This window comes from Meleagris gallopavo, chromosome 7, assembly GCF_905368555.1.
Source record: "Meleagris gallopavo chromosome 7, MGAL_WU_HG_1.1, whole genome shotgun sequence".
Lineage (NCBI taxonomy): Eukaryota > Metazoa > Chordata > Aves > Galliformes > Phasianidae > Meleagris > Meleagris gallopavo.
The window spans coordinates 10,745,135-10,766,597 of NC_139410.1; the positions used below are offsets into that span (position 1 = coordinate 10,745,135).

Sequence of the window (21,463 nt, forward strand, 5' to 3'; positions counted from 1 at the left end):
GCGTGCGGCCGCCAGCAGTTGCCGTGGCGACGCGAAGCCTCCTGAGGAAGGCTGGGGCCCTGATCGACGCCACTCAAAGAATAAAAACAAAACCAACTCCGAGCAGCTCCAGTTCTGTTCAGAAACAGCACAATATTTATTTAACATCTTTATATATTTATATATATATATAATTTTTTTTTCTGCATTGCAGATTGTGTCGAGTTTTATACATCTCTATTTACAATGATTTAAAATAATTATATTTCATCTCTGGCAGGTATTTACAGAGTCAACAGTAACTACGTTTCACATTTCAACAACAGTCAACAGCATTACCCAGTTCAGTAAGACAGTAAGATAATGGCTTACATGCACCAATAACACGATCTTCGCTATGTGCCATCTTCAGCTCTAAGAATGAGGATTTCCCTGGTCCCAGGATAAAGGACATCACACAGGACAGCTCACAGCCTCTCGAAGCCTGCATGGTTCCATCCCTCCCAGCACCTCCTGCCCACGCAGGCCCTATCCCTGCCCTCGGGCCTGGCCCAGCTGTCTGCATACGTGGGATGTGCTGCTTATGCTCCTTCTACAACAGAGATCAGAGCACATCATGTTAAAGTAGTAAAAATCCTCAGAAAGCTTAGTTCAGAGAAACAAACCTGGTATGACAGAAAAAGTAGGAAAATAATCTTTTAACCCTTGCAGAGCATTTCGTTTTGCTAGTAAAATTGATGGCGTATCCTGTGTTCTTACAAGAACAGTACAGAGCAAAAGATTCGTTGTAAAATAGAGGAAATACAAATTTAAAAAATGCAGCACGGGGTACCTCGATTCAGGTTTGTATAGCAAAGAAAAGCTACAAAAGTAAATCTAAAATGTATTAAGAGTATCTGATTTAATTATTAAAAATCTTTATTAGCTTTTTTTCCTGGAATCCTCGATATGGAAAAAATGTTAAATGACTCAATTTTATTTATTCATATGTCGTTTCTTCATAAATAAACCAGCCAGTTATATCCATCCTAAAAGTATGCACTTTCTTCAAGTAAACAGTAAGAAGTCTTGTTTCAAAATATTCATCGAACACTGGCACACAAGATACACAGACACATCCCAGTACTATCTACTAAAAAGCTTTGAGAAGTGGTTTATCTAGTTAGTGATTGCTAACTCACATCTACTGTATACTTCAAGCCATAAAGTTTCTAATACTCAATTTTTTCATAAACAGCATGAAAGTCTAGCACAACAACAGGAACCACGTGAACAAAAAGGACAGTGTCAGAAGCTAGTACTTGTCACGCCCAAGTCCCACCTATTTTTGAACAAAGCCCATTTCTCTTTGAAAAAGTTGCTTCATTCATACTAATTTTTCTGTTTTCAGATCAGTTCTGGGGAGGATGAGGACTATAAAACACTGGGAGCTCACAACCGAATAACTTCTTAATACAGCTTAATCAACTTTTTCCATTGTGCACAAGCTAAAACGTAGGCCAAGGTTTTACTGTACAGACACAAAGTTTTACTGTACAAGTGTTCTCACACAGCAGCTCCTCACAGGAGTAGCTTAGTAATCCTTTATGATAGAACAAATAATTTATGGACCTTTTTTAAAATTCATTTTATCCCTAAAGCTATTTTAAAAATCTGATGAGTACAGTTAAAAAAAATAAAATCAGAAGTGTTTGGTTTTTTGGTTCTAAAGAAAATAAATAACAGAAGTGGAAATTACTTTTTTTTTTTTTTTTTTTTTTCTTCACAAAAATCTCAAAGTCACATAGCACGAAACAGATTTTTACTAAATCCATTCCTGGAAGCTGTGAGGTACCTTCAGGCTTCTAGAGCTTCCTTTTGAACATCTAATGTATTACATGATAGCAGGCCTTTACACTTGCCAAACTTAGAAAGTTTCTCAGAAATGGCTACCTGTTATGTTTTGAAAATTTGTTCCATTATTTGGTTTATTTTAAAATAATTTTTTTTAATGACTAAGTGAAAATCATTATACAGATCAGTCCTGCAAAATCCATTTACTGCTTGCCTTCATAAATTATTGATGAACCAAGTTGCCCACAGCTCTCCGCTGTTGTCCATCATTGTTTAAGAAGCAGGTGAGTACTTCACTCTTCAGCTGATTGCAACATGCAGATTTTGACAGACTGATGTATGTATTCACAAATACAATATCTATGCTGGGATCTGTTTCCCCAAATCACCTACAGAACAGCTTTCCAGAAATGAAATTTATTCAAGAGCCAGTGGGAAAACAAATTAATACTAGTTTAAGAAATTAAGACAAATTTATCTTAACTTATTAAGAGAAAGATAAATTAAGGCCCGTATATCAGCAATAAGCAGCATTTAAAATACCAGAGAAAATACAAAATATTGATCAATTTTATTTATGCCAAGAAAGCAATGCAAGTACAGAGGATTAGCCCTCCACTTTTGATGCTTGAAAAGGACTGATGATTTATAATTTTAGTTCAGTGATCGTCCTAAACAAGCCATTAAAAAAAAAAAGCATGTTTATTGTTCTGATACAAACTATTCCAATGATGTAAATGAATATTACAAATGAGACCTAGCTAACATCCCATACGAAACATGCCAAGATAACAATAATTTTGGCAGTGACAGAATTGCAAAATTTAAGGATAAGACTTACAGATCTACAAATAACAGAAACAACTTTTTGTTCTGTATGCAGCACATACATTCCATTCAAGTAAGTTCCATTATGCTTTCCACACCTCCTCCAGGATTACGAGTTCAGTATCAAGTTTGTACTGATTATGAATTTTACTCAAAAAGTAATTCTTGGTTACTACTTGGTCTTCAAATTAACTTAAATTTGTAAGCCAAGTCAAACAAAAATTTCCGGCCAAACACTTGCACACTTAAAAGAGAGCCATTGTTTCATGATAAAATAGGACAAATTTAAAATTTAGGTTAAAATAAGCCATAGCATAGAATAATCTACACCAAAAATAATTTTTGAAAATATAATTCTCTGAACATACTATACATTAAACATTGAGGAAAATCTCCCTGGAACTAAAATTTTCCAGGAAAATTAATTATGTTCATTAAAGAAGTAAAACAAGCCACATCTATCTGGAGAGAGAAAGGGGTAAGAGTCGGGGCCACCTTTCTACAGAGCAGCTTTACCACCATTAAGGTGCAGGTTTCCCCCTTAATCTTGAAAAATATGTTCATATTTACATACAGTATACACACAGTTGAGGCAATTGATTGTCAACACGTGACAAATGTATGTACCTACCCACACACAAGTAAACCTCACATGGTGAGAAAAAACCCTGTCCCAGTAAACTCCAGTATTCATAAGTAGTGCAAATAAATAAGTTGTCAGAAAACAGTTTTTTTCCTCATAATTTTGCTGTCAGAACAGATGACTAACTATGTTCAAGCTAGCAGGAGTGTGTTGGAAATGTTAGATTTAGGTAATTGAGACCAACACACTTGCAATCTACAAATAACTACGTCTAATGCTTACTGGCTGCAACATGATGTTCAGCATTACAGAATGAAGTACACTGTTAAAAATTTCTTCCAACACATCAGAAAGTTGTATTCAAAGAAATTTGCATTTAAAACAAACAGTGAAAGATAAGAAAGTAAGATAAAAAGTCTCCAAATTAAAACTAGCAAGAATAACAAAGCAGCTTAAAACTTCATCTTGCCACATTCATTGTAGCAGATACTTTCACTTCATCATTTTGTGGCCTGCAGGATGAAAAACAAAAGGGATCAACACTGAGCCAAAAAGCTGCTTATAAAAACCTCCTGAAAAGGGGAACCAAAGTCTGATTTTAGTAATCTTTTTAAAATTATAAAGCCCAAGAAAAATGAGTTGTAAAACGACAACATAGTGTAATGTGGTAAAAACTGTATCAAGGGATAATTCATGTATCCCTACTTACATGTGTATAGACATCTACATATAGTACCCGCACTTCCTCACCTAAGCATTAAAAATATCTGCACACACATGTAGTGTTCTGCTTTTCAACCTCCTTTTATAATGATGCAGCTGCACTGAAATATTGCAGAAATTTCAATCTAGTGCCTTATATAAAGTACCAAATGTTCTGAAACATGACACAGCCGAGTGAATTCAGGATAAGGAGGTTTAAGTTTAGATATTTGTCACCGGTATCAGAAAATTAGAACATATTTTTTGTTAATATTTAACACACAATCATAAAACCAGTAGATTATTCTCTCAGCCTAGATCCTGGACATTTCTAATTTTATTACCACCACAGTACTTTGAAGTGTACTGAGTGTCACTATACAAGGTTTTGCTACAATCTTCACACACCTTGGTATAGTCTGAGATACCAAGAAGGATTACAGGTGAGTGTGATACACAGCACTGGCAGAGTATGCTATTACAGCAGGTTTGCAGGTCATAGTGACAACTCACTTTCTAAGACAGATGTTGATCAGTTTATGTCTGGAAAATGACAAAACTTCTCACAAATGAAACAACGCACTCGGGATAATTTTGGTAAGTTACAGATGCTGCACATCAGCACATAGCAAAAAGTTGTTTTTTTTTTTAATATAGATGAAATTGAACCCTTTTTAAAGCTCTAAATGGGGTAGGTATATATATATGATTTGTTCTTATGTGCTTGTATATATATTTGTACACACACACACACACACACACACACACACACACACACACACACAAACACAAACAAACCAGAATGAAATGAACTGAGCTATAACAAAATGCACATCATCAAAATGAGGACTGCAAAAAACATCTTGATTTGTAGTTTAGTTGAACTTTTAACTACTTCAAATTGAGGCATGTACATTTGATTTCCCTATCTGAAGTCACTGGGCTGTCTTGCTTTCCTGAAATAGTGTAACTGTGTGGAGCTCCTCTCTCCAGAGTATAAAGTATTTGTTTCTAAAATTTGGCCCAATGCCAAATTACATGTCATAAAACTTCTATGGGAATGTTTGTAATAGCAAAAGCAGAAACAAGAGAACCTTACATAGCAACCCTATGTTTTAAAGGTGTAGAAATATTAAAGTAATTCCTCAAAAAGCTGACATTCCTGACCTTTTATTTCCCAAAGATTTATGCAATCATCATTTGGTCCTTATCAGTTCACGACGATGGCACTTCAATAGAATAGAATTCTCATAGTGATGATCTCTACAAAATATAGATTTGTACTTTCAGGGAAGAAACTACTACCAAGCAAATCATAACTTGCCAATCACCTCCACCAGCAAAACTTGACAAAATAAATCAAGAAGAGTCTAATCATAAGAAGTTAAAAAAAAAAAAAAATCACATCATAAAATCTCTCACAGTTTAATCTCAATTGTGCATTAGTTCTATGTAGTGACCCTTAAAGGCTAATCTAAATTCTGAAACAGCAGGGCTTTCTTTCTGAAGATTCTGTTGTTTAACTAAATTTCTGCATCGGTCCAGATGCCATTTTAATTCACTTTTCTATGAATGTAAGATCCGAAGACTAGACTGCCAGTGATTCATCAAGTTACAATGTAAATTTGAAAGTTCTGTTTGGAATAGAGGTTCAAAAGAAAAAAAAAATAAAAAAACATTATAAAACCTAACAATGAAAGTAACACCATATTATTGTCCTGAATCTCTTAAAGATTCTCTGTCATTCAAAGATAACCTGCTATGTCTAACAGCTTATGTTTACTCTTCACAGTGACAATGAAACCAAAGTGCTCACATGAAGATCATAACTCTTTCCGTGGATTTACAATTTGTAAACTTCCAGGATATCATACATTACTTAAGAATACAGGATGAACTTTCTCCTTTTCTCTCTAGCAATAGGACAAAGAGAGAGATACGATGACAAACATTTTCCTACACAATCAGAAATGTGCTTCTAAGCTGTGTTCTCTAGCACAAGTACCAGCCAGTGCCCACCATTCATACCAGTCATATACATTCAAGGCTTGGCTCAATGGCACGAGTTCTGCATTTTCTAGAGTAGGGGTCTATCCACTAAAATAATGATGAAAAACATAATAGATGATAAACAGTTCAAAGCAATGAACTGTGATCCTTCTGGGAAAAAAAAGGACTGTCAGTACCCCTATGTGTAAATGGTGTTTCTAGAAAAGCATTTCACATTAAAGCTTCTGTGTTTCTAGCAAAAAAAAAAAAAAAAAAAAAAGTCTCTATCCCTGAGACAGTCCCTTAAGAGGATGGTCTGTTTGGACTGCAAGATTCTCAAAATGACTCCATGACTGACTTTAGGGACACTGAGGAAGAAGCTGAAAGGGGTGGGGATGTCTAACATCCATGATACTGTAGAAAGCAGCCTGAGAAATACTCTTTTACCCAAATACACCTTTCAACTCAGTGATCACCACCTCACAAGAACAACAACAAACAACACCATCACCCACAACAAAAATGGAGCAGAGCTAGCCATTAGTTCCTTGGAACATAGTGTTTCCCTCCCGCTTACAAATCCAATTTCTTTAACAGCATGGTCTTGTCTAAATTTTAGTCTACATGCAGAATGACCCTGTGTCCTGGAGGGGAAGACATATAACATTACACATGGCTACAACGCCATTAGAAGTGCATTGTAACCTACATTATCTACTTACAATCCTCTCTTTGAGGGAAAAAAACTTGGTAATAAGCACGTCTCAGTTGCTGAACATCAAAAGCTTCTGGGATGAGAGATTAGGGGCAGGCAAGAAAAAACTACCCTCATTTTAATGAAAGTGCTGTAAGCAGCCAGGAGCAGCAATGACAATTCCCTCCCCAGAATTGATTGCACAGACTCAGAGAGGTCCAAAGTCACATTAGAATCTCTGAGGCACTCCTGGTTCTGAGGAAGAAAAGTCATGATCCAGTAGTCTTTGCAGTACTGTAGACCGAGAAAACAAACCCGTTTCTATTTCTTAACAAAGCCAAAGCATCATTTCATAGGGATCACATTCACCATTTCCGACGGTGTCTCCAGTCTCACAGTGTTGAAATGGGACTGATCAGCCTACGATGGATTGCACATCACCCAAGGAGAAAGGAAGGCATGGAAAAAGGCATACAGTACATTATATACTGCTTCACAACCATGTTTACAAGGGGGCAGAATGAAGGTGAAGGAAGAATTATTGCTGTTTCAGGAATACAGTATGATAGCTAAACCAAATCAAACAAGATCACAACAGTCAGTATTTTCACACTGCAGGATGATGGTTCTTGTTTTGCCTAAGAATGAACTTGCCTGGGGATTTAGGGCAAAGAGGGAGTACTAACAAAGGGAGTTAAATGTTACACCTGGGATATCAGCTGCATATTGAAACTTGGAGATCGAGACTGTTTGGTTAGGGGAGTTCCTGGAGGAAGAAGATCTTTACCTTCCCCAGCATGGCCTAGTCGGTCTTCCTGTAGGCTGATAGTTGAAAAACGATTGGTGTTGCCGGCTGCTAGATTGGTAACACCCTCTGTACCAACTCCAACACTGGAGCCTGCTTGACTACCATTCACATAGTCGAACGATTTACTGGAGGAAGCACTGGCAGTCCTGATCAAGCTCAAACTGTTGGCTTTTGGCACCACTTGCCCAGCAGGCAGGCTGAGGTGTTTCTTAGTAGGTGTCATCTCAATTATATCTGCACCAAGGTCAGTGGATTGGTGCATGTACTGCTTCCGAGCTACTGAATCTCGAGGGCTGTCATTGGATTTTGCTGCAGAAGAGGTTTCTTTATCCTTAGCAGAACGTCCACTTGCTGTTTTTCTTAAGCTGCCCTTCTGGGATACGGACGATTGAGGTTTGGTCCCAACTGGCTGGCTGCTGAGAGATGCTCCTGATGAAAATCCTTCATCAGCATCATTAAGGTTCACAGATTCCTCTCTTCCATTTACACCTTCAGTATCTATTCATGAAAAAAAGGAACAACCAAAAAAAAAAAAAAAAAAAACACAATCCAAACCAATCAGAACAGACAATAAGCATTCAAGTTACATGAATACAGATGCACACAGACCACTAAAACAAACCCTCATTTGCTGATCCACCTATTTTCCACTGCTTAAAAATTCCTGATTATCTGCCAATAATCTTGTTAAATATAGCAGAATAATGGAATCTGACAATAAATACTTCCTGGACTTGATTTACTCTTCCTCTGCATTACTTTCATCAGTCCAGATAATATCTAAAATTATGTCCATCAATACAGAAGAATTAGGCCTTGTCTAATGGCTAATTTGTTTTAGTTCTGTCCGCAGCTACTAATGCCCATCCTCCTACTATGTGGGTATTGTTATTATCATCATTTATTTTTTAAAAAAGAGAAAGGCTTTTAGACTATTTTATCCTAGTTTGAGGCAGGATCTGAGCGTGTTCAAGTACTTGTCCGGCACATGTTCGGTAAGCTTCATAATTAGGTTACTTCCTTAGCCAGCAACAGTGCTGCAACAAGAGGCAAAAGGCTTCTGTTGTATGTAGCTGGCTCTTCAATCAATGTGACTATACCTTCTGCTGGAGAGTAACCTAATTCCTAGTTCTCTCTCTGAGAGCTCAATCCTCCCTGCATTTCCAGCAATCCTACCTAGGTGCTTCCATATCATATTTGCTTTAATCTCAGCATCAAGACTTTCGAGAAAAAAATATAATAATAGAAATTTAACATCTGAAACATTCAAAGAAGCTTTGTGCTTTGGAATGGGATTTTAGAGCTTGTCAAGCTTCTTTCTTAAATCCTTGTTTTCAGTCCTAAGGCTTAAAGATTGTAGATTAGGGCTATACATGAAGACTTTTTGTTTTCTTAAATCTTATTCCGGTCCTTTTTCTAAGCTCCAAGTACTTAAAACAAGTTATTGTTTCAGTATTAAACAACATTTAAGTTTCAAAATTGAAAATGGAGCTTGATATCTTGTTTCAATGGAAAAAATCCATAAAGTTTAACTATAGTTACACACAAAAAAAAAAAAAGAAAAAAGAAAAAAGACATTCAGGCTATAAGAATTTTGTTTTGCTTTCTAAAAGCTGCAAAGCCTGAATTTTTACTTGTGTGTGAGTGTGAGTGTGTGTGAGAGAGAGAGAGAGAGAGAGAGAGAGAGAGAGAGAGAAAACTGCAAAGCCTCTCTAACAGCTAAAGCCACTGTACTGCTATACTGGCAGTTTGTCCAACTCAGTGTGCTACCAAGGAAATATGTTTCAATTTCTTTCGTGGAATGAGGTGGTAAAGATTTAAGAGATTATAGTATTTGAGTAGAACAACATCCTTTCATACTGTCTGCTAGCATAGTACTGTAGAATACTTTGTTATGGCAAACAAAACAGTCACAAAGCCTTAATTCAGTATTGCTTCTTCTGCATAGAAGAAACATAAGCCTGATCCAACATTTCCAAAATGTAAAGCAAAAATGAACTTTATAGGAAGGCTTTATTACTCTATTTCTTTTAAACCTATTTCTCTTTTTAGGAAGTTTTGCCTCAGAATTACCATTATTGTGTATCAGCTTATAAACAACATTTAGCCTTCTGCAAAGTAGATCATGGTCAGGCCTCTCTCAGCAATGCAATGTGAGACTATTCTGTTGTTTTATATAGTTCTAACTTGATTTGTTAAGCCTTCTAAGCAGCATAAAGATACTGTAGTTCATGTTATGGCAGTCTTTCTTCATTGGTAAAGTCTATGGCCTTCTTAGAAAAAGAAAAAAATTAGGCTTCAAAGGCTATCATTAAAATCAAGAATGCTTTACATTCTGATTTAACTTCCTGCATCCATATTTAAAATACAAACACTGTTACTTCTTCCTGATTAATCTAACTAGACCCTTTTCTTCTCACCAAGACATAAAAGTATTTTCTTACATTACACAGTGAGAAATTCTATCTACCATTCACCTCATTTCTCCCCCACTTCCCCCAACCCAACATTCCCACACATAAACAAAGATGCTAGGAAAAGTATGATGTGACTGGAACCTACTAAAAGAAAGATAATTATTTCAATAAACCAAAGTAAATCTTTCTTTATAACCATGCAAAGCTGGATGAAAGCGTGTTTGGTTACAAGCAGCAATAATAGCAGCAGAAGTCCCCTCTCAATCCCTTTCATTCTAGAAAAGACACGTAACTTGCAAAATGCTGTCTCCAGCCAATACTGCTAAGCTTTTTATTACTATGAGAACATTACTGCTTCCTCACAGTTCATGTCAAATCCTATTCAGGGACAGTGAAGCAAAGGGGTCACACAAAAGAAGTGCCATTTCATCCATAAAATTTAAAGACCAGACTGAGAGGGGTTGTTGCAAGCTTTTCAGTGCTGCAACTAGACAAAGGCCCAAGCAGCTCAGCAGTGTTAAAAAATGAAGAAGATAGAGAAGACAACATGCATGAGAATTACTTTCTAGTCAGGTCCATATAGCTACAGATGTTCTCAGTAGGACTGAAATAACTCCGTAAACGCAATCTTTTCCCAACACATCTATTTTTCTTCTAAAAGTTGTCCACAGGAACAAACAGAAAATGTTCCATTCTTTATATACTGTGTTTGGAGGTAAAAGAGGATGAAGTCACAAAGGATTTGTTTGTTTGTTTACCAAGAGACCAATAAGATGATTTTGAAAAGGAAACATAACTTTAAAAGCCACGCACTCTTTACTACAAGGCCAGAAGAAAAAAGACAACCCAGCCTAACAGAAATCACATTGATTGCCCTGTAGCATGTCTTTGGGATTCCTGCTGTTCCTTATCAGGATAAATCTTTCTCTAAAGAATACACTATCAATATCAATATGTAATTTGTAAATGCAGATACAGCATTCTCTACTGACTCAAAATAGTGCAGAGCAGTAGCTGCTACCACTCAGAGGCAGAATGCCTTTTAAGGTATTTACTGAGTCATTTTTTAAGTCTTCTGCCTTTTTGTAATTATTGGGTCAAAACACTGATCTGAAAAGGATTTTAGGTTTGTTTTTTAAAAGCAACATTAGGTCTATTTATCCTTTCCACATCTGAAGGTTGAAAAGTAACTGAAAATAATCAGTCTCTCATTATATTTTTTTATATAAAAAACTTATGAGAGGATATTCACTAACCAAAACTTTCTGTGAAATAAGTATCAATAAAAGACCCAAATATACACAAACAATTCTATACTGATAATCAAGCCAAACTCCATTCCTGTACCTTTTCCTAGTTAGTATTAACTAGCAGAATTCCATTTGCCCAAGCATGTAATTTTATACTGTCAACATTTAAAGAAGTATATTCAACCAACTTTAACAGAAGCATGTGGAATGATCATTTCTCCAGTAACATCTCAAATGACATAAGCATCTGGAAACAATTAAGACTAGAAGGCCACATCTTTTTCAACTTCTTTCCCATTTCCTATCTCTTCCAGAATGTTCTCTGCATCTGGGGACTTCTCCATATCCTTCAGGTCATGCACATGCAAAGGAATAAGATCAAGTGAACCAGTGAAGTTAGGAGAAGGCCATACTCATTTACTGAGCATGCTCAAACTCACTATGCACCAAGGAATAGATTATAATCCCATGCTTGATAACAACTCTGATAAGGATAAGGATTGTGGTGACACTACATTAAATCTTCAAATTCTCTTGATGATTGTTTCCAGAAGAACAAATCTGAAGCCTATGTAGTATCTAAAAATAAATCTCATTTACTATCAGCTGTTATGCTTACAAATTTTGGAAATACCAAAAAACTGTTCAGATTGGAGATTTAAAATATAAAAACACTTTAAATTATATTCAGCCAAATTTATAAGAAATTACTTCTCATTTCTGATGAGAAGTCATGTTTCAAAGTCAGTGCTTAAAACAATACCTTTCATGGAATAAAGATGACAAAATAAACAGATGAACTGAAGCAAAATAAATCTCTACTAACTACTGTGTCTGCTATTCCTGATTATAGTGCGGGAATATGAAGCCCTACAGCACTTGTGTGGACAGCACAACTGAATAAAGAAGCAATTATTGTTTCTGAAGTGTTTAGAAACACAAGTTTTTCCGTTTTGATACTTGTTTTTACAGCAGTCAGATTGTTCATCTACACTAGCTGTAAGATTATGAGTCTTCAATTAAAGGTTGACTATCAAATAAACATTAATAGTAGTGAATCTGTCTTAGATAGGCTTGACTTTGTTCTCGGAAATTTAAAAGCATAGACTAGTAAGACATTACTGGAGCTAAGTTGTTGCCAACCAAATCCATTAATACTCTATACTATCTATTTTTCAGGACTGGATTCACGTTCTCCAGGTGCATTTTTTCCTCTGAATATTAGATTAAACATGCTCAGTAATAGAAAGTGTCCAAGCAATCCCAAAGCTCTTGGCTATTACTCGTCATTTTTATTTTATTGTTTGCCATGCCGAGCAGCCTTTCACCACACAGATGCAAGCCCCAGGCCAGCCCATGTGATAACAAAAGGTAGTACCTGACCTGATGTTAGGTATATAGGGGATGCGTGTATTGCAAAGAGAAGCTAATACACCCTGGGATAGCGGAAACACACACTAGAATGGAAAGAAGTTCTGCTTGGGGATAGGGAGCCAGGATCCTCCTCCAGCAATTGCCTCACTGACTTCTGCCTCCTCATCTCTGTCCTACCCTCTGTTGTGGCTGCTGCCAAGGTGGGCTCCGGGAAGCCATGCTCAGGGGTCCTGCGCATCAGCACCTCCCCCTCTTGCTCACGTTTGATCCCTAGGTCTGTGGAGCCGTGTTGGATCGGTGAGCCAGGTATGCTTGAGTCAGCCTCGTTTGAGAAGTCAAAGCCATCTGGGATTCAACATATAACATTTTAGTGCTTTTCTGTTCCTTTCTTGGCATTCCAACCCATGCAGGGAGAATAAAAAATTTATGTGGACATAGAACAAACACGAAACACTACTCATGCTTAGTTAAAAGTTTGTGAGAACATCCACAGAAAGGGACAGGTGGGCTATACTCCATACCAGAGACTAGAAAATGAATATAATGGCAGCTACAGTAAGACAAACGTGGCCCAAAGTCCTGAAAATAGAAGACAGTTGCTTCTTGTCCTGGACATCCTGATTCAGCTGAGGACCAGAGGTCATTAAATGCTTTGGCACACAGTATAGGAAAGAAAAAAAAAAAAAAAGGAAAAATGTAATACTTGTTTTCAGACTCTTGTAACCTCAGTTTATTTTTAGGTTATTCTACATTTTGCCTTCAGTCATTATTCAGCTTTTTTAAAGTTGTATTTCATACATGCAGGAAAAAACTTTTTAAGTTTGACAAAATGATTTTAAAGCAATTTTTGCTACAACAAAAATTTAACCATATGAAGGAAAACATTACTATATATTTACTGTTATTCTTCATATGGTCCAGCATGCTTCCATGTGATCTAAGTATTCAATAAGGAATGAGGAAAAATAGAATAATTTTAAGCTATCCAAAACTACTTTATGACACGTTCCCTCTATAAGTTGGACCACATGATGCTAGGAGTATGATGTTCAGCTCTTCCATCTCCCACTGTCTTCAGTGGCTGTGGATAACTGGAACCCTAGCAAGGTCTGAATAATAACACTCATTTCCTAAGCTATTTATGATGAGAGAGCAACTGAATTTCAGAGTGCATCTCAGAAATAACTGGAATTCTACACTAAACTCTGCCACAACAATTTTATGTTCTCTTATAATAGAGGGAAAAAAGCCTTAGTAAATGATTTCCAGTCCCTTTTTTCCCCTTTTTTCTTTTTAATTTTTTCTTTTTTTTTCTCCTTCAAACATACCTCATATTTTTTCAAAAAAAATCAAAACAAACATTCCAAATGTTCATGTTCATGCAGTGCTCTGAAGATGTAATATACTATACATTGTTATGGAGAATCACTTTTCAAAAGGAAAAAACAAAACAACCATGACCAACTGTTCTGCAAACATTCAAACTCAGAAACCAGGTAACAGTGATGGTGATGAATACAGAACATTACAGTACCTGCCATTGGAAAAGAAAGCTCACCTTCTCTTCTCCAGCGGTGACGACGGATAGAAGCTGTTGTAATGGCAGTTCGAGAAATCCTCGGCACTGTTGGAGTAACTTCTACTTTCAGTACCTTCTGGCCTTCTTGGGATGCATCAGGAGCATCAAAGGGCAGTGAGTTCTTCATGGCATTTGCAACCTAAGATGAAAGTAAAATGCTATACTACTACCACCATTGACCATGTTAACGGCAGTACTAAATCTCTTTGTTGGATCCAGGAGAAACAACCAAGAACTGTTTATTATGCCAGATCCCATCCAGATGGACAGTCCCATCCCCAAGACTCACAGCCCTTAACTAAGTTGAAAAGATCATCACAAGCCTATTCCCAAATTTATAGCCCAATTCTCTCTATTTTTACTTTTTCCATGTAAGCCATTTTGTTCTACATTTGACATTAGTACTAAGATGGTAACAATCTACACAATAAATTCTCCATCCAAATGGATGCAAGATAACAAGAAAAATACTGTTCATGCTGTATGACAAGAATGGTCACAACACAGGAGACAGAAGACCAGTTTCCACTTTCTACCTCCATAGGTCTCTACAGCATGTAGAGTATTTAGCAAAAATAAAGCTGTCATGTACAATGTTTTAAAACTTCAGAAAAAATCGAAGTGAATTTGCCTTGATTTTCCATAATCCTATTGACTTTATACAGCCAACCAGCAATAAATAGACACATTTTAAACCTAACATTACAGCTTCCTTTGTGGATCTCTTGTTTCACAAATATCTGACCTCCCACATGGCTATTAGTTCTCACCTAATGAAGATGAATAAGTAAACTAAGGAGACCATAGATAACTAGACAAAAAATAAAATAAGCATGGAAAATGTATCTAGTTAATCCCTATAAAATCCTACTTATCCATTGTTTCTACAACAATTTAGGTAGTTCCCATTACAGCATATGTTCATCACTATGAAAAGTACGTTTTCTCCTAATGGATATTCCCTTGAATTAGAAAACAAAGTTTAAAAAATAAAATAATTTTGTAATGGAACTTCAGAGATCAGAATGAACTATGACATTGAGAAACATCTCAAATACATGTGCTCTGCAAGTCTTAAATATATGCAATCTATGTGTTAACCATAGGCAGTGGGCATGTAAACTCTTTACGATACAAATAAAACTACAAGGTGACAGTTCTGTCCACGCAAATGAAATGCAGACCTGCTTTAGAATACACAACTTTGAAAGATACTCCACTTTTCTAACAAGGCACAGATATCCTCCCCACCTTCGACCATTTTGTTTTTCTGTTCTATAGCACAAACTTTTTTCTTTTCTTTTCTTTTTTTTAATTGTATAAAACCTTGTGCTAAGCTGATGGAATTGCATCAACTGTTTAGAATCCTGCTAGCCAGCATTTCCTAGTTTTATGCTGGAAGTAACATTTTCATACACTCCTCTCCACATAATGAGAGAATTAAGATTTAAATTTCATCCATGTTGTCTTGATATTCTGAGGTTGCCAGAGGTGTCAAATGTAAGAGACATTTTATTAATTCCCTAAAACTTTGAAAGCCCACGTGCAACAAATCTGCTTACTTAATGAAGTCATCTTTGATTAGTATTTACAAAAACACAAGTAAGAAGAAATTTACTAAACCACTAAAACATGATTCTATCAGCAGAACCACGTTTGTATGATTTGTCCTGTGAAGATCTCAAAATAATGCTTAATAAAAAATAAATATATCAGTGCATCTAGTATGCCACATAATTTACATGAATTAAAACCATTTAGCAGTATCACAGTAAAATAAAAATTCTAGTACACAAGTCATCCAGCAGCCATGTGAGGAAATGAAACTCATTCAAACAGTAAAGTCAGAAATGACAAGATGTTAACTAGCTCTAAGACTCTTCACTTCTTAGGAAGCTACAGCGGCTGCCACACTGCTGATCCTGAACTTCTCCAGCTTCTGTTGTGATCTTGTAACTCCACACAAAACACCTCTGCTGACTTTGTGTCTGACTTCAAAGTAGCCTAAAGATTCTTGGCACCATTATAAAATACTCTTCATCATTCTACCACTTGTCCACTTCTGATATGGCCTTTGCTACTTAATTCTCTCAGATTCATTGCTTGTTTGCAAACTGCTCTTTTATTCATATGTAGCCCTTCTTCCATGCTGCCATCTTTAAACCTCATTGTGCTCACATACTTTATCTCATTAGAGACTTTGAAGCTCATTTCTGCTGTGCTGACTCAATGCCCATCAAGCTCAATCACATAGTGATTTGCCTTCCAATCCTCTACGTTGCTACAGTTTCAGCCTCTTTTGAATACGTACCCTTTCTCAGTATACAGGATTAAAATCCGAAAATTAGTACTAGTAAAAGCTTTTACAGTAGGACCAGAAAATGACATAGCACTTTTACTTGTGGAGCATTTTAACAACTGGCCCTTTTCAGCAGCACAAATTGTACTTCTGGGGATCAAGGAGAACCATATGAAAATAAAATTAAGCAACAGTAAAACCTGGAAATAATCCAAACAACCACAAGGAATAAAACAAAGCCCTTCTCCATCAGATGGGAAACCAAAAGAGAAGGAAGATGCAAAAAAACCCTTTGCCTTCACTGTTCTTAATACCAAGAGGTATTACTAGTCCTGCACTAAAAGGTGTAGTGTGTCTCATCATTATGACGACTGATCCATAATTAAACAAACAGCCTGTGAACAAAGATATAAAAAGAATCCTACTATGGAAGATCACCTAATTATTAAATGGATTTCAAAGAATTTGTTACTGCTAGGCAATTGTAAGCAGAGACTTGAACTTGATCAAACTAGATGCACAGATGATATTTTATTTGGTGCAGTAATTTGAAGTGCTTAAAAAATACAAAAAATACAAACAGACATACAGTTTTATGCTGCTAAATTATTTACATCTCCTGGAGACTGCAATTAGGTGAAAGGACTCCAACCTTTGAAAAGGTCTGGTGGTTCGAATTTACAGCGTGAGGCCAAAGATACAAAGGTTATCTTTTTATAAATCTGCTGATTTCTTGAAAGGTGCTTTTTAAAAACTGCTGTGAAACAAGCTGTGAAACAAGGCAAGGATCAGAGTAAAGAAAATACACAGATGCATCTGCACATATATGCATGAAAAGCCTGACAATTAGAAAATGGCGGAGGAAGGGGAAGGAAAAAAAAAAAATCAGTGATGACAGCATCAAACAATGGGTTGGAGCAGCAAAATGAATGTTCAAAAAACAGACATTCTAGAAGATTCTTAACAGTCATCTCAAAAGACAAAATGATTAAAAATGAATAATCAGGACTGAAAATTGTCCTATCATCAATTGAATGTTCCAGATCCTCCTACACAACTTTTCAGTGTTGTATTTTGATAAGGTGGTCTATTTCTGCAGGTTCAATATTTAATTTAAAACTTTCAATCTGATGGAGCAATGAGTCATTTTGAAAAGGAACCAGCTATTATAATAATTCAATGGATACCAACCATTTAAAATGCAGGACTCTCAGAAAGCCGGTAGATAAGTTTTGTAGCCAATATTAATTCATCAAGAGAATAATTTTACTTAATTTATTGGAGGAGAGAGTGATGTCAGATTGACACAGAAAAAAACTTTTCCCAATCAATTTTTCTCAGTTACGTAAAAGTAATTAAATTTACTTTTGTTATTTCACAAGAGCACCAAAGGTTTCTGGCCACAATTCAGAGAAACTGAGATAATGTTCTATTCTACTTACTTTATTTTCTTTAACATTCCTTCTTATTTTGAGCCTTGCTCCTACATTTCACACAAAATAAAAACCTTCCATTCTTCCTTTTCCTTTGTCTGTATCCTCCATCTGTATCCTGCTCAGTTTTACCTCTTTCACTATTTTTTTTTTTTTCCTTAAGGATCAAAACAACAATTCTATTGGCAACTAGGGAAAAAAAAATTGATTGTAAGAAAACCACTCTATTGATGGTCAACTGAAGAAGATGAAGATTAAGATTTGTGTTACTTAATTAAAATCTGACACTGAGTCTAGATAAAGCTCCTCCTCTTTTACAGCTCTATCCTGTTGCTGTTTTTCTATTGCATTATTAGTTAAACCACACAGCATATTCTAAAGTCTTCTGAAGGTCTAGATGCAGAAAATACATCCTTTTTACAACCTTTGTCCTGCAATATATAATCATTCAGTTAAGCTTTTTTGAATAAGTCATCAGTAGCTGGTGCCAAAACAACAAACATTTGATCCAACTGTACTACATTGGAAAATACTAGCTTTCTGCATCAACAAGTACTAGGAGATCCCAACATTCATGCAGAAAAAGCACGGTGTAAATAACTACGTTGAAAACACCAGCTGTTAACAAGCACTTGCATTTGGGAATGCAGTGAACAGCCACAAAGGCCTTAAGAGTCCATTTCAGAAACAGTTCCATATTCTTCATAATCAAGTCCATAAATTTCAGTAGATTTTTTTCTTACCAACAGAGGTTGTGAGTAGAGTTCAAGCTGTGCTCTGTAAATTATGTCCTCCAATACCTCCTGGCCGAGATCCCATTGACCATTATATCTAAATGTAAAGAAACAAATTTATCTTCTGTATCTTAGGAACTCAGATTGGCTTTTTTTTCCTACCCAAATTCAGCTCTTTCTTTATGTAGAATGTTTATCAGTTGCATACACACCCAGACTGTCCTCTATTCTGTAGTATAAACAGGTAAGTTTCATATTACTCTTTTTGGTATAATGAAAAAAGATGCTCCCTGTCACCTCAAAGTGAGACAAAGTTGACACTGTAATCAGGACAAATTTAAAGAATGAAAAATGGGGTCATGGTTTACTCAGTTCTTATCAGAAATGGATTTTTGCTACCTCAAAAGCTACTGGCATTCAAGAGGACTGCATTTCAACAGGTTATCTTGGCATCCAAGCTCATCATGCTTGTTAACAGAACGTTATCTGATGGTAGTAAAAACTCAGGAAAAGATGAAGCCAAGAGCTTCCTTCTCTCCAGTACCTGGTGCTGGTCCTTCACCACCTACTCCAGTGCTGACAAAGACATTTTCAAATTATCAGTTGGCTGAGTAAGTAACAGGAAATACACTAACCAAGTTAGATCCTTGTGTCATATTGGGTTAAATTCATTTATCCAATTTTAAAACAACAAGCATTGATATTTTAACTCACTTTTATTACCAAAAAAAAAAAAGGTGTACTTACATAGCATAATAGACACCTGTGAGCAGCTGCACCATGAAGTCAGGGTCTAACACCACTCTACCACAGTGTTCTTTCCAGCGTTTCTCATGCTGCCGTGGAAATCCACTCACACACAGCCTGAAAAAATATACCATTGCACCACAATGTTAACCCCACTGTTACTTCAAACTAAGAATAGTTTTCTTTTAAAACCTGTTCTTCAAAACATAAACTCACAATGTAGAATATTCTTATGTTGTTGCTCTTCCAATCATTAAAGCAGTTTAACAACAGTGCCTTGACATATAACTTGCTGATAATCCAGAGATAATTCCCATAAAGCCATTAATTCTGTTTTCTTCAAATCATAATCAATTTCTAAAAACTGCTAAGATACCAATGACAAGACTCTCCCAGAAATTCAATTAACAAGCCCAATTTTCTACACAGGAAACATTTCAGTGGTATAGAGACATACCATCTCCCATTTTATGTACGCTGTTGCTTAACAAAGATACCTTATTCTTGAGAATTACTTTCAGCTGCCTTTTATTACAAATAAAATCAAAATCAGTTACCGCCCTTGACAAAAGGCCTGCCTTGTCACATACTGCATTGACTCTGCTGTTAAAAAAAAAAAAACAACACACCAGATACGTTTATTCAGAACTCTGACATCCTGACATATGTAGAACATAGAAACAATGCATGGATATTAATACATTCAATGTAAATGTTGCCTGTTTCTCTAATCTAGTAATCCAGAACTGTGTACATTAGTTTTCTCCCTTAAAACTGGGAAGATTAGACTTCATGAGCACATACTGAGACAAGGCAAAACAGAGAAAAGTTATGAAAATATCAGCTAGCCACCAAAAGAAAACAACCCAAAGCCTTCAAGAGAAAAACAAAACCACAACATAAAGAAATGTCTCACTGTATTAATGGGAGTGTTTATTAACTAACTGTGTTATCAGAAAATGACAAAAAATGAAAGTTAATATCTAAAAGGTCTCCGAGCTATCAGCTTTAAACTGAAACCCATGCAATCTATTGTTTTGCAATATGATCTGATGCTTCAGTAACAAAAACTGTGGTCCAAGTTCATCCTGGAAAGCAGACAGTACCACAGTTGGAATTATCTGCTGACTATGTGTAGTCCAGTCTTTCCAACAAGGCAAGGTACACAGACCCAAGTCAGTATAATAATGGCTTTTTAGGCTGTGCTGCAGACCAGGAGCACAAAAGCTTTGAGAAGAAACCACAAGGTAAAGCTTGCATACAGTTACACAAGGAGGATCCAGGATGTTTACTTTTCAAGATCATTCCACTTTTTGTAGAACAAAATGATTCCTGCTCTAATTATCCATGACTTAGATTATAAACTACTATAAAATTAGCGAGTGTAATACTCAGAATGGAGTTTACTGTACAGTTCCATTAACATGTGCTCAAATGAGAAACGTCACTGCTTGTTTTAGCTGAATGAAAACAGTTGTGGAAAGTTAAATTTAGAAAGTTAAGAAAATGACTGCAATTTATAATCAAAGTTGAAACGAGACTGTTGTATTACACATATTACACACTATGATGGCATAACACAAGACAAAAACATGCAACTTTTACTCAGTTCATAATAAAATAACCTTGTTGAAAATAGTTTGCTACATCCAAATTATTGCTGTTGCTGCACTGTTTCAAAAAAAACCAAAACAATTCCTATGTTGTCTCTCCCCACTCTAACTGAAGAGTAGATCTAATTTTCAAAGGAAAATTCAGCATATTTGTTAAATCCAGCATAGTTATACTTCAAATGAAAATGGTGGAATCACACCGAGAAGTGACCAGTTCCCATAATAAATGTGATGAGAGAAGCAGCCTATCATCCTTCCTGAATGTGTGTTAGTACAGAATATACATTTGTCAGAAGCTAGTCTGATCCTTTAAAGTTACGTAACTGAATTGCATGTAATTAATTTCTTTCATGGCAGTATTGTGCTGAAGAAAAAAAGCTAAATTAAACATTTTTAAAGAGCTCCATCTGTTTGGGTATTGGAGTGAATTGATTTCATTTCAAACAAAATTGCTGGTAGAAACTGGCAGATGGAAATATCAGAAATACTTCAGATTTTTCAGAGCATAAAGCAGGGATCTTTGCCAACCAGATGCTTTTAAGACTGTTCAAGCAGAAGATTATATAAAGGACGTGTGTAAGAGTTTGAGAAATCACAGTAC

At 36.0% G+C, this 21,463-nt stretch overlaps 1 protein-coding gene across 8 annotated transcripts in view; it reads right to left on the reverse strand.

Annotated features, from left to right (window-relative positions):
• Positions 1-112: 112 nt before the first annotated feature.
• Positions 113-21,463, reverse strand: part of HYCC2 (hyccin PI4KA lipid kinase complex subunit 2) — a 60,874-nt gene continuing 39,523 nt past the window's right edge. For 7 of the 8 annotated variants that reach the window (XM_019617003.2, XM_010713436.3, XM_085228338.1 and 4 more), the window contains exons 10-14: positions 19,250-19,366; positions 18,512-18,599; positions 14,016-14,175; positions 12,635-12,802; positions 113-7,914 (exon numbers count right to left, since the gene is read on the reverse strand). In XM_019617003.2, coding sequence (XP_019472548.1) covers positions 7,310-7,914; positions 12,635-12,802; positions 14,016-14,175; positions 18,512-18,599; positions 19,250-19,366 — 1,138 coding nt within the window. In that variant the 3' untranslated portion in view covers positions 113-7,309. The remainder of the gene's footprint in view (positions 7,915-12,634; positions 12,803-14,015; positions 14,176-18,511; positions 18,600-19,249; positions 19,367-21,463) is intronic. The other variant, XM_085228339.1, reaches the window with a different exon arrangement.